Source organism: Primulina huaijiensis, chromosome 6, assembly GCF_012295235.1.
Source record: "Primulina huaijiensis isolate GDHJ02 chromosome 6, ASM1229523v2, whole genome shotgun sequence".
NCBI classification, from domain to species: Eukaryota; Viridiplantae; Streptophyta; class Magnoliopsida; order Lamiales; family Gesneriaceae; genus Primulina; species Primulina huaijiensis.
Window position 1 is genome coordinate 16,182,872 of NC_133311.1, and position 14,327 is coordinate 16,197,198.

The 14,327-nt window shown below is 35.9% G+C and overlaps 1 protein-coding gene across 2 annotated transcripts; it reads right to left on the minus strand.

Moving 5' to 3' along the window:
• Window positions 1-354: 354 nt before the first annotated feature.
• Window positions 355-11,252, minus strand: LOC140979723 (phosphoenolpyruvate carboxylase 4). 2 transcript variants are annotated; one of them, XM_073445275.1, is made up of 20 exons: window positions 10,959-11,252; window positions 10,446-10,609; window positions 10,046-10,160; window positions 9,876-9,953; window positions 9,710-9,778; window positions 9,533-9,611; window positions 9,390-9,466; window positions 9,220-9,315; window positions 8,848-8,989; window positions 8,151-8,282; window positions 7,108-7,181; window positions 6,702-6,983; window positions 5,808-5,933; window positions 5,611-5,712; window positions 5,388-5,534; window positions 4,780-4,878; window positions 4,578-4,666; window positions 2,298-2,424; window positions 2,017-2,223; window positions 355-1,277 (listed from the first exon to the last, which is right to left on the minus strand). In XM_073445275.1, the coding sequence occupies exons 1-20, from the start codon at window positions 11,112-11,114 to the stop codon at window positions 456-458; spliced, it is 3,183 nt and encodes a 1,060-aa protein (XP_073301376.1). In that variant the 5' UTR covers window positions 11,115-11,252; the 3' UTR covers window positions 355-455. The 2 variants fall into 2 exon arrangements, with proteins under 2 accessions (XP_073301376.1, XP_073301375.1); XM_073445274.1 differs by having other exon boundaries at window positions 7,108-7,184.
• Between the last annotated feature and the right edge of the window lie 3,075 nt (window positions 11,253-14,327).

Genomic DNA, 14,327 nt, shown 5'->3' on the forward strand with positions numbered 1-14,327 from the left:
AAATGTATATGCATGCACTTGGACATCTACATTAATGATGATGTTTATTTGTACAGCGTTGGAAGATAATTTTATGAAATCACAACTGGAACTCATAAATAAATCATCATTTTAAAGGTAATATTAGAACAATAAATTAAACACAATAAATTAAAATTAATAATAGTCTAAAAAATAAACACAATAAATAAAACCTAAAACTAATAATAATCTAAAAAATAAACACAATAAATTAAACACTCAAATTTAACACACAATAAATCAAACACCAATTTGAGACAATAAATTAAACACAATTTAACACACCATTTTTAATAGAATATTATACAGATTTTTTTTTTCCCAGGGCCCTACAGCCAAACCTTGTAACATTCCAACCAAGTTCGTTCAAAGGCTGCAATGTCGTTACTTATTTCAGATTTTCATAGTTACACGAGTGGTGATGCATATATTCATCAGCCAGTGTTCCTCATCCCAGCAGCAATGCCATTTATCGTGATTAGAAGTGCATCTCGTAGTTTGTTATTATCCTCATCTCGTCTCAGCCTCTTCAATATCTCAACCTGCAACATATTCATAGGATTTAGATATGGAAGCCGGCTCTCAATCAGCTTTCTAAGGCTACTGTTGTTTTCAGACAATTTTTCATGTCCTGTAACTATAAGTACAAACTTTTCTGCTGTCAAAAGCTCCCTCCTCAGCTCTGCTCCAAGTTCTTGTCGACTCTCAGACACTAAAACTTCATCATAATGCTTGGCTATGGGAATGTCGGCTTTTCCAAGAACCATTTCTATAAGGTCAATAGTGCTTTGAAAGAACGGCCAATCTTTGTACATTGCTCGCAGATCTTCCGTATGACCCTTTTCGCAGATACCCTTTAAACCAGAACCAACTCCAAGCCATGAAGGGAGAACAAATCTTGTTTGAGTCCAAGCGAATATCCATGGAATAGCCCTTAGGTGCCCTATTCCGACCGAACTCTTTCTTCTTGGACGGCTACCAATGTTGAGAAAGCCAAGTTCGGCTTGAGGGGTTGCCTCACGGAAGTAAGCTTGAAATTCTGGGTTTTCATAGACAGTGTTTCTATATGAAGAGCAACTAATTTTAGAAATTTCGTCCATTAGATTACGCCATTTTTCTTCTTTTGGTGGCTTTGGAGGCCGCAGAGTAGCAAGTAGCACAGCTGTCGTGTAGATTTCTAACTGGCGAACAGCGATTTGTGGTAGTCCGAACTTTGCCTGTACCATTTCTCCTTGTTCAGTTGATCGGAGGGACCCCTGCCAATTCATCAGAGCTAAATTATCAGAAGTTTTAGACAAAAGTTGCACACTGAAGAGAGAAGTCAGATTTTAGGCCCGACAGAACTCGTCTATTTGCTGCCACAACAAAACACAAGAATTATTGTTGATTTAAAATCGCTAAAGCAAGGAAATAAAAACTTAAATTTCTACACAACCACACAAATCCAGATGGAACTATCAGGAAAGCAAAATTTAATATTGGTTTGCAAAATGATGATCGATTAGCTTAATTTTCTTGCTTAAAAGTTCCTGAATTTTAGCAAAGCAAACGTATATAGTAGAAAAAAGATCAAATAAATCATTTCCTAATTTTGAGACAAAAGGACGATTAAGTAAGAAAGAAAAATAAAAATAATTTACTGGATGCATGAAATAGAAGGAAATCTATAAGAGTCTTTATCATTTGATTTATTTATCCTGTTTTTCAAAAAAAAAAATATATTTGTTGTTTACGCTAGATTATTAAAATTCATGTAGTTTAATTTTCTCAGATTCTCAATCTACGCAACCAAGCAACAAATCCTCAACACAATTTAGCACAGCTTTGCTTCTAAGTTCGAGCATTGCATGCAGAAAATATTTTATATCGGTGTTGAAATGGAAAGAAAGTAAATTCACAAAATTTGTGAACTAACCAAAGTAAAACAGGGAAAAAATAAAAAGAAAAAAAGAAAAAAAAGAAAAGAAGAACGAACAGATAAAAACTGAACTTTACCATAACTGAACCAGGAGGTTGTGATTGGATTGCAAGATACGTAGGGCCACCACCCCGTCCAATACTGCCTCCACGTCCATGGAATAAAGTAACCTTTATTCCATATTCATTGCATGCAGCTACAACATCTTCTTGAGCTTTATAAAGTTCCCATGCAGCAGTAAAACGGCCACCATCTTTCCCCGAGTCAGAATATCCAACCATCACCTGTAAAGAGATCATGATTCAGCTCCAATACGCCACGAGTTCCTAAAATATAATGATAATCATTTCAGCAATACCTCTTGGTGTCCGTTATGGTTCTCAATGATATGTTTGTGGTACCAATCAATTGATAATAGCTTCCGAATGACAGAACCAGCTTCTCTCAAGTCCTTCACAGTTTCAAATAAAGGAACTACCCGAAGCCTATTCCAATAATCATGAAAAGAGGTTCAAAAAACATGCAATACTTCCAGTCATCAAGTGTTGTTCATGAAAGCAGCTAATTTCATCCATTTTTTTTGAAAATATTCGATAGTCCTTCGAAGTCTAAGTTAATTTAATTCCTGTCTGTCCAATTCATCAGTCACCAAAACAGTTGGGAAGTTGTTGAAAGCAAAACCGGAAACGAATCATAGCAGTTCGTTTTACAAATTACTAGGTTACAAATTTATGCAACTTTGTTTTAATATCAAAGTGTTTCAGATGGATGTCAAGAGTGCTCTCTTGAATTGTGAGTACTCGGAATTTTAAAGCCCAAAACGTGTAAGAAATAAACTTAAAACTATTAGTTAAAATAATTCGGCTCTTCGTATGAGAAAGTTGCTGCCGTGCTATTAAAATTTGAGCAGCAAGTAGACATTATCTTAAGATGTTAATATGTTCAAATAATCAATTATAGTCAAGCCAAGAAGTGCCTAAGTAGATGAGCAGTAACAAAAATTGAAATCAAGCCCCATTCGAATTGTTATAGTTCGGCGGCCTCAAGCAATTAGTTGCCGAGATTGTGTGCTTCCAGTCAGGTTTCTACAGCCTCTAGACAAAGTTTTAAGGCGTTATTTTTCCCGTCAATCACGTCCAAGTCTTGCTCGTATTACTGTACAATTCACGTTCAAGCTCTGCCCAAGTTCGGCCAAGGTTACGTTCAAGTATCGATCAAGTGTAATCCGCATATTTTAATTACTGTAAGTGAGCATACGTATTGTTTTAAAGTTTGATATATGATTTAAAATTCGATCAATTACTATACGTTTTGCATTCGTATGCATTACTATATGTTTTGTTATGCATCTTTTGCTAAGTTCCGACCCGTTCCATCCATTTCGTTCCGATTTGATCTGTTTGATCCGCTTCCTTCGATCCAAATGATAAGTTTATTTGTTATGATTTGAATATTGACGCATCGGGAAAACCTATGAGAAAAAAAGCCCCAGAGGAGCCTGTCATGGGAAAAGGCTCTAGTGGGAACCCGGATCCGCAAAAGGCCCTAGAGGTAGCTCATTTACAGGAGAAGGCCCTAGAGGTTGCCCAAGATCAAGGGTAACCCATGGTCACTATTATAAGATCTGTGTTCAGTATATGATTCTGATTTGATAAGATTTTGTTCCGTTAAGATTCTGTTCTATTTGATATGATCTGATCGTCTAATACGAAATAAGTTCTGAACTCTGTCTGTTCCGTTTTCGACTTCTGCTATGAAAAATGATCACTTTAAAGATATGTATATGTATAACTTGTTATTTGGTATTCGATTGGACCCCATTTGCTGAGTGTTTCCCAAAGCGCTCACCCCCTTACGTCTTTCCCCAAATAACAATGAAGAACATGTGGAAAAGATGGAACAAGATTAATTTTGGGGCTGGTGAAGAAATCCAGAGCTATGAAGACCAAGTCCCTGATTTCATGATTAAAGCCGCATTTCGCACTTTTCTTTCAAAGAACAGCTTCCGCATTATTCGTATTTCACATATGTAATAACAATATTATTTTATGAATTAGATGTAATAACAATATTATTTTATGAATTAGACTGGTTTTTGACTATTTGCTACGAGGCTTATTATTTTCAATGAAATTGTTAAACAATGCCGGATGTCATCTATGCCTTGGTCTCGGAGTGTGATATGAATGTCCTACTGCAATAAATCTGTATAGAACAACCTTCAGGTTTTATTAATCATACCTTACCAAACCATGTGTTCAAGTTAAAAAAAGCATTGTACGGATTAAAAGAAGCATCACATGTCTGGTATGACACATTATCACAATTTTTATTGGATCATGATTTTACAATTGTTCTATTGATAAAACCTTATTAAGATAAGTTTCTTGTCTACAATATTCTATTTGATTAACAACATGGAAATGTGTAGGCAGAGTTCGATATTTTTCATATTTTTACCTACAACATCATATGCCATCCTAGCAATTTCACAAATTGGGATGATGAACTTTTACCTGGATGACTCACATAAATCCATGCCTTCCAATTAATCTAGCCACTCAAACCACAAGCCTCCATTTCACAGGATCTACATTCTAAAGCCAATGTAATTAATGTTAAGTAACAAGTATCTTACGTTCTACCAGGACATGGTCTTCCTAGCTCTCCAGCAATGGAAAGGTGGGCATCCTTCTGCAAAAGCTCAACTGCAAGAACATCACTAGCCTGCCAGCGAAGATGGATAAAATAAGAAAGATTTTAATCACTTGACAAGATTTGGTGGTCAATTGTATTCACAACAGGATCACTAACAATTGGGTATAAATTGCATGTCATACATTGGAAGCCATGGAAATCACATAAGCTCCAAGTGAACCGCTTCCCAGTTCGGCAGCTACTCTGAAGGTCTCCAGTACTTCTTTAACATCAGATGCAACCTAAGGAAGAATGTTGTAGTAACTAAATAGTAAATAAAAATCGTAAATAAGAAAATGCTGCATTCAACTATAGCAATTGAATTTGGTGATGCAACGTATCCATAAATAACAGAGAGGAATTTGGACAGGCTTTGCACTTGGAATGTTTCAAAGATCTTTATAGCACAGAGTAATTTGTTTCTTTGTTCTGTGCGTGACTATTTTAATTGTTTTTAGACATGACGGAGCAAGAGAGCCATTGTAGTTTCTAATATTATCCAAAGAGAAACATAGGTTATTAACTCTGTAATTCATAATTACTCAAAATTGCTCAAGTCAATGCACTAAGATAGAAGTCTAGCACAAGTCTCATGCATGCTCATTCATCATAGAGCCCAACTGGGATAAAGCTCAGCATGATTGCACATTGAACAAGATAAGATTACTAATTTAACACCCTCAAAAACTGTGAATTGCGAGAAAGAGAGGATTGAGAGCAGTTCAAAATATATGCACAGTGAAACACTTACCTCTATTGTTGGAGGGACTAGGGGTCTCTTCCCCTTTAATTCTCTCGTCAGAAATTCTAGTTTCTTATCTTCATCCCAATCACTATATGTACCCATATCTAAATAGTTGGTTATAGCATCTAGAGTTTCAGAATGTTTTCCTGATTCCTGACGCATAAAGGAAAAAAGGTTGACACAAATTGCCATTTATAGTTGTGCTTTAGAACAAGGAATGAGTAACCACCTGACGAAGATCAAGCTTCATTAGCACCATCCCAAAAGTAGCAACACGCCTGATTAGGTCAGCCAAGCGGCCATCAGCTAAGATTACAGACCCACAAGATTTCTACAAAAGTTGCTGTCAGTTGGTAAATGAACATGTCTTGATCTAAAGTTCAACTAAACATCAAATTCATTTGATAAAAGTGAAAATGAAGATACCAGGGATTCATAGCACATTATCAGTGGTTCAAGAAGTTGCTCTGATGTTTCATAACAATCCTTATAATCGTGTTCACAAGGAAGGTCTTCGAGAAGAAGTTCAAGCTGCTTCCTAGTCTTCAAAAGCTGGATTAGTGTAACCATTTAGCTTATAGGATGATAAAAACAGAAGTACTTAACTTTAAATTGGCCAGAAAAGAACACGAGTTCATTGCCACATAATTTATCCTTGAGAGCTAAGAGTAGATTATGCATTGAGGCTAGGACTTCTTATTAGTTCTCTGAGAAACATTGTGATGGATCAACAAATAGACTAGCAAACCACATAAGAACTAAAGCACTTAGGTAAGACCAACATGGATATATCTGATTGTATAAGCATTACAATTTAAATGAAATCATCACGTGAAATTTTATTGAATAAGAGCTCATTAGCAGAACATCAAAACTACAGTCTGCAAGACAAAAGGAAGTGATTCATGACAATCACGACAATATCAGGCGGGTAAACACAACAAATATTTGGGATTTTCAAGTCAGCTATCTTAAACTGAATTTAAAACCTGTCAAGTTCAAAGCTCAATTATATCGGCTCAACCCAAAAGAGTGATGCTGCACAATGAAAATGAGATGAAAAAACTGAAGTTCACAAGGCAAATTTCTGTGTTCGATAATCATCAAATATTTCATAGATTATGAATTTTCCTATGCTAAACAATGCAACAATATGGAAAACTTCAGGAGAAGGTCTAACTACTTAACTTTTATTAACATGTGGGCAGACTATGAGAACTTCAGTGAGATATCATCTTTCGTTTCGAACAGAGATGTTGTAAAGGTAACATGTTTTCAAAAAGCTTAATCATCCAGAAATTTGAAAGCAGAAAACAGAACCTTTTGTTTTGCGTCCCCTAGAACAACTCTGTAAGGAGCAATTCCAGGCCTCTGGGAAGAACTAGGTTCTAGGAGTTTATCAAAACTAGTTCTTCCTAACTGCGATTCAGCGAATATTTTTCTCCGAGCTAGAAGTTGGCTTGAGCAGAAAGATGAACCTCTTGGAGTAACAGCTGACTGAGCATTTCCTGAATTACTCACAGTGTCGTTTCCATGCGTTTTAATAGTAAGATTAATAATATCATGCATAGATTCTTTAACTCTCAAAGAAGATTGACCATCCTGTAAGAAGGAAAATGGGGTTAGAAGTCGCCTAAGCACTATTACGGAAAATGCAAAGACAGAGAGGCCATTAACCATGAAGGATGTAGAATATGTCAAAAATATACAAGAGCATTAACTTCACCTCAGAATGCGATGGCGTAAATTCTGACCCAGGAACATCTAAGCGAGGATAGTGAGATTCTACCTCATTGCGTTCTACTGACAAAAAAGTACATAAAGAAACAACATTTTTATGACTCAAACAAACTCATCAGTGAGAAGAATAAAACAATGTATCACATGAAAACCAACAAAACCAGACAAGTAGAAAAGGAACATGAAAAATGGGAACTTTCTATCCTAAGAACCTTTGGAAAGAAAAGGTGTCAATAACCAGTTTTGAGAGGCATCCTGACACCAATTACCATGCCTAACTGGAATCAGCAGAGGAATATCAGAGAAGTGCATGATGCCACGAAGTACCTAAACTTTGCGGCCATGAAGATATCAAGACCCTTTTACCCTCCATAAAACAGAGAGAAGGAGCGAGTGCCAACGTGGAAATGCTTATGGGAAAGAAAAACGAGGTGAACAAGAGCCTAAATAATCAGATAATTACAGAACAGAAGAGAGTTTTGATGCAACGGTGAATTAAGTTGCATGATATAGCACATAAACAATTGATCAGCAAAGCCTTGAAGCCTTAAAAGGGTATAAATTAACTCATAGATAACGAATTCATCAACAGATGTATTGAACTAATACATAGTTTTGAATTTGGACCATGACAAAGCACCCAAAATATTTTTCATTGCTTTTGAAGCTCAAGGAGAAACTACAGAAAAGAGAGAGAAAACTTTTAAAAAGGAACTGTATCATTTATGTTGTGCTAAAACTCAAGCAATAAGAAATCAGTTCAGTGGACTGTTCAGATTGAAACTTGAACCTAACTCAACCCCAAAAGCTAGCTCAAGAGGGAGAATTGTCCAAGTCCATATATGCAACTTCCAGAGATTTTATCCAACCGATGTAGGATAACTAACATGGACAAGCAAAACAATCAAATGCAACACAAATAATAGAGTCTCGATCAGCATAAAGTGTAGGCATTGCCTATGCTTATAGAACATTACTCAACTTGAAAGGAGGTAAGATAGAATAAACTATGACAAATAAGAAGTCAACCTGCACAGGAAGGTAGATCAGCTCCAGTTGGAAGCTGTGTTGGAAGAGGAGGAGCATGATGGCTATTGTTCTTAAATTGATTCCAGAGTGACGATGGATTCCAGATGTCATGCCGATCCTCCATTGAATTTTCTGAAAGCCATTTGATTTATGGAAAATGAGAACAAACTACAAATTAACATTTCAGTCTGGATGCAAACTAGTTTTTTTGTCAAATAAAGCTCAAGATTATCTCCATTTCTGGCAATGTATAGAAATTCTGAAACAAAGAACACTCAAATCCTTAACTTACTATGCATAAGTACCTGATCGATTACAATGTCTAACCAGGCAAGTGCCAATTTTGAAGGAAAAATGGGATGTGTGCTGTAAGATGACAAGCAAAGTAAAACTACCTGAATCGTTCAAATATTATGAAGACCATTCAGTTATTTTTTTAATTTCTCAGTGAGCTAAAAATTGGAGGAACGAGAACATCAATGGATGATTACTCTTCCTCACTTGTCACCTTAACTAGCATGTTGAGAGGCAAAAACCAGTAATAGATCTTGCACAGCTAATAAGGTAAAGTTACATCATAAAAATGAATTAAAGTCACTTCGTTTATTTATGACCTCACATGCTGAGCTTTCTGTAGTTAAAGATAGTGATTGGAGCACATTTGTTGTGGAAAGCTATGGAAAAAGCGGTGCCAGACCTTTCTCTAAAATTTCATGAGCCAGTCTAGAAAAATTCTCGGTGCATTGGTTCACTGATAGTTCAAATCTCAGGTTATCAACTTCACGTATGTAGAGATCAATTGCCATCCACCTGGATAAAAGAGATACATTTTTCGTGACCTGAAAACACAAAATGAAACTGCTTTATCAGAATTGTGATTGAGAAGAGTTTACTGGATATCTCCGATGGGACGTGAACGAGAAGAGTTTAGCCTAATCTATATTTGAAGGTTGTAATCCAGAAAAAGCATTTACACATTTGGTCATTTCTGTCTATCAAATTTTGTTCCCTTCAACATATTTCATACATGTAGCACACAAAATTTCAGTGAATGATTTTCAAACGTCACCTTTGCTGTCACATTTGGATTCCCATCTCTATCACCCCCCATCCAAGATCCAAATTTAATTGGAGTACACGTCAAAGGGAGTGGATTTCCAGTATGCTGAGAACATTGAATATAACTACAGATAAAACCAGAGTTTGGAATAGGAATTGTAAAAAATGAATGATAGCAACCTTCTTTAAAGCATTGCTGACACGTCGTAAATAATGAGGTACAGCTCTCCATAGGGATTGCTCTACAATGTTTAAACCTGAAAACAAAAAATAGTGTGTAATAGGAACATTATAAAAATCTGACCTTTACCTGTGGACTTTACCTGCCCTAGCTTCATCAACTGGAGTAGGCTTGTGCCGCCTTAGCTCATCTGTTTGCCATATTGCTGATATTTCTCTCTTCTATAATAACAAAAATATTCGTGGAGCATAGGAAAATTTCAATGAAGTCTGTTTGTTTTTCCTTTTCACAATGGTCTAATTTTAAATGAACAACTAACCAAATCTTCAATCAACATGTCTCGGTCTTCTTGCCCCAGGTCAGGCCTATCATTATATTCTAGAAGATGCTGCAATAGGATACACGCATGAAACATATGGCAAGCTTAAATAACTCTCATGGTCGTTACCTTATACCGACAAATAAAAGTCATATAAAGTACGTACTGCAATTCTAATATGTTTGTACTGTAAAGTACGCCGATTTATTTGAGTGGGATGTGCGGTGAGGACAATCTCAACCACCTGAGAAAATAATTGAGCAAAATTAATGCTCGAAACAGACACTCTAAACCATTTCACTAGCAAAAATAGAAAAGAAAACAATAGCTACATACCTGATTGCAAACAGTACTATAAAGCTCATCTGGAGAAACACCACCCTGCACGAGCTGATTGAAAGTATCATCACAAGATTTCGATTGCTTTTCAGTGCTTCGTATCTTAGTTACTCTGCAAATTAACCATGTCATAATTTCATAAGATCCCACTTTCAAATAACAAGGATTTCAGCATCACAATTTCAGGATGTAAGAAATATTATAGACGCCTGGAGACCACACCTCGAATAAAAATAGAGTTAAAAGTCGAAAGTACAAAGTTGAACTGAGTCATTAGTATGCAGTTCTAGCAATATTTTCATGCTTCTGAATCATGTAGGCACACATACAAAAAAAAAAAAATCAACCAAGATCGCAATGATACCATTAAAGAACAACAGAAATATCATATATATACCTATGATGAGTTTCAGCAATCCCCGAAAGGTTTAAATAATGACTAAACGTTCGGGCAAGTGGTAGGGCTTCTTCGAGTGTCATTTGCGACAACTCCGCGGCAAGTTGCTTCTCAAGCAGCTCCGCTGTGTCCTCAATTCCAACATTCCTCATATTGCATGCACTCTGCACATACATAGTCTGTTCATTAACGAAACGATTCTGATAACAAACACCCTCGATAGCAAAAGGCGAGATACAGCCAGAAATTATTAAATCACGGCATCAAACAAATCCACATAAATACGTGAAGTTATAGACCTAAAGAAGAGGCTTACACCAGACGGACTACGAAATGACATGTAACATAACGCAAGCACGACAAAAAAATTCCCAGCTATAAAACCCAGAATAAAATAAAGCAAAGCGAACAGAGTAAAAATGAAGAAATCACCAGAAACAGAGCACAAACAAACACAAATCCAGAAAGAACGAAAGCATATCTCGAAAACTGAGAAAACGAATCAAACCAAACCTGAGCAAGCACTCTAGTTTTTTCCACCTTTTCCATGAACTGCGGGCCAACCTCCCTCTGAAGAACATCATTGAGAAGATTCCCCAGCAACTTGCAGTCATCCTCGAACCCCTGGAACGATATCTCCTCCGAAATATCATCCGTAATATCCGTCATTTTTGGCTGAGATTATTGTGCGTATGGATTACAGTGGAGCGAAATATACTGCAGCGGAGAAAACTCTAGCTGCTGCGCGTGTGCGGAAAGTGTGATTGGTTTTTGGTTAGAGGAGAGGCCTGAAGTGGAAATGTGGGGCTGCGATCGCTTGCCGGAGTGCAGAAGGATTGTGATGGTGACACGTGGAAGGTATAACGGCATTGTTTGCATGCTTTTTGTCCTTTGCTTGCTCTTGCTCCTGCTCGTACAGTCGGTACCTTTGCTCAGAATTTCTTCGCCATTTTAACCGTACAAGTCAATAATATTTTTTATTTATTTAAATTGTGAAAAAAAAAATTTATATCAAGTTGAAAACTAAATAAATACCGATGTTTGGGTAGACCTAACAAAAAAGGTACTCATGATTCCATAAAAAAAAATTTTATAAGTTATTCATGAAAAATTATTATTTTTTGTCAAAACTATTACTTTTTTATGGTTGATCTGTCTCACGAATAAAAATATGTGATTCGTGAATTCGTGAGACCGTCTCACAAGAAACCTCTTCTTTCTTGCTCAACATATACTAGAAATAGAGGTACGTATGAATGCAAAGATTTACCAAATAAATTTGAGGTAGAAGTGTTTTCTCCTTGTTTATACTTTTTAATTAGTTTTTTCAGATTTCTTGTTGATAAATTGAGTGTAGTTCAGTTGAACTAGGAGGGATAATATATGCAAATTTAGTTTGATTTCACACAGACAAAACACGTAGGTTGATATACTTGGCTCGAATTTAATAAATGGTATTTGATTTTCCTATGATACTTAGTGGAATAATTTTAATTGTGATAAACCCATGAAGTTAAGTTAAAACGTCACACGCACTCGATTAAATTTGAGTGTCGTATATGTAGATTGAAAGTGTCGCATGTGGTGTTCTTTTATTATTGGTATGCGATGAATGAGATTCTTTCAAGGATATGCTTCTATAGTGAACGTGGCATATTCAATTTGGGGTTTGGCGAATGCGGAGGAGAAAAAATTAGACATAATATCTGATTCAATAAATATATATGTTAACTCTTGTTTACATTTTTACTCGATAATGAACTCAAAATATTATTGTAATTTTTAAAAAAATTGAATCCAATGTTCAACTGATAAAATAAATAAATAAACATCTGAATGAAAAAAAAAACCTAAAAAAATTCAAAAATTACAATGATGACCACGCCGAGTGAATTTGTAAATTATAAAATTTAAATTTATCTGAGAATCATACCATTTCCACCTCATTCAATACAAANGATGAAACGATAGATTTGATAAAATAACGAATGCGGATATCCTAATTCTTCTTTTTACAGGCAAATTGAATGAAAGCTTGTGGGGTCTATCAGCATTAAATGACATCGTATTCTTGTTCGGGGTCACGTCCAACATAAAGAGAACTTGTACCCTATTCTTGGAATTATTTATAAATATATTGAGTTGTCCTGTCTTATATTAACCATGTCAAGGACCCACATGTCGGATTCGCGACTGTTCGCCTTTTCTTTTTAATCATCGACCACTCATTTTATTTTATGTTAGTCCAAAAAAGCAATTATTATTTATTATTTAAAAATCATATAAAATTAAATTTAATATCAAATTTTAAACCATGAGCTTATATAAAAAAAATTATTTCAATGTAATATCGTCGTGTTAGATTCGCGGGACTAATTTTAATTTGACTAAGTAATGTTCTATTTTTATTTCTGTATATTTAAACTAATTTTTGGATCCTTAAATCAAACATTATGAGTATATGACATTACCGTCTCCATCGAAAATGTGCCACGAGCTTTTCAAATACTGCAATTATTAGTCATTCAAAAACGACATGTCTATTGATTTCTTTATACGTGTCATAAAAAATATAATATTTGTATACCTGACAAAAATTAGATTCAATCATTTCCCAAAATTTTAAATTGATGAAACAAAATACTTAAAAATTTAAAAATCCACAACCTCAACTTCTACATCAGTCATCAGTCACCAGTCACTAATCCCTACATCAAAAAATAAAATAAATATGTTTGAACTCCCTGATAGACGGAATGATTGAAATATGTTGCATGTCTGGCTGAATTTTATATATTATGTGTTAGCTTGATTAATACGATCAGATGGTCGATTTTTACGGTTTTGTCTTTGACAATGACAAAGTAAATTTGCATAGTTCGAGCCGAATTAGAGAAATGTTTGTTTTTCAAGTTGATTATCATAAACTAAAAATGTATGTTATAATAACAATTTATGACTCGTTTGCTGATATAGTTTGCCCAATTTTTAGTGTTATTGTGAGATGTATCGTTTTCTTCTGTAAATTGGTATCAATCATAAAAACTTAGGTACTATATTGGCGAAATTGAGAACAATAACAGAGCTCCTCGAGTATGAAGATGTGGTGCTGTGGAGTTTGTAAACCTCGTGCCTTTGGAAAGAGGCTCGAAAAGGGACGATTAAGGTACACAACATGTGAAATTCGTATAAAAATAATTATTTTTGGTATAAGGAGAATGTCAATGGGGTACTCTATCAAGATTCAAGGTATTAAGGGACCATTAATCAACACTTTTATTATCCAATACCACCTGATATCCCATGACTAGGCCCATCAAGATTAGGCCCAATCTCGATTTTGGACCCTCGACCATCCCGGCCCAGGTATTGTCCTATAAATATCAGGTTCGATAGTCTAACTATGGATACACTATATTGACTTTCAGCAGCACCATTAGCTGTTTTCTCATTATATACTCAGTCTCTGATTTGAACGTCGGAGGGGCTACGTCGAGACACCCTCCCAGCCCCCTTCTAACGGTATCCTTCGTGATTTCATGCCTAGAGTAAATTTGAGGTCTGTATTTGGACTAGCGTCACCTGCTGGAACCGGACCTTAAAATTTCAGTGAGTATCACTTGGTGCCGTCTGTGGGAAAACATGAGTTGAGACGTAGAGATGGTAGGTCGAAGAGGAAGAAGAAGAACTAACTCAGTATCGTCCCGTCCTCAGATGAGACCCGAACAATCTCGTCTTAAGACGAGACAGGAACAACCTCGTCCTGAGACGAGACCCGAGCAACCTTGTCCTAAGACGAGGGACGAGCAGCCTCGTCCCAATGAGAATGTCGGGAACGTGACCCTGGAACAGTTAGGCCAATTCATTAACAAGACAGTAGAC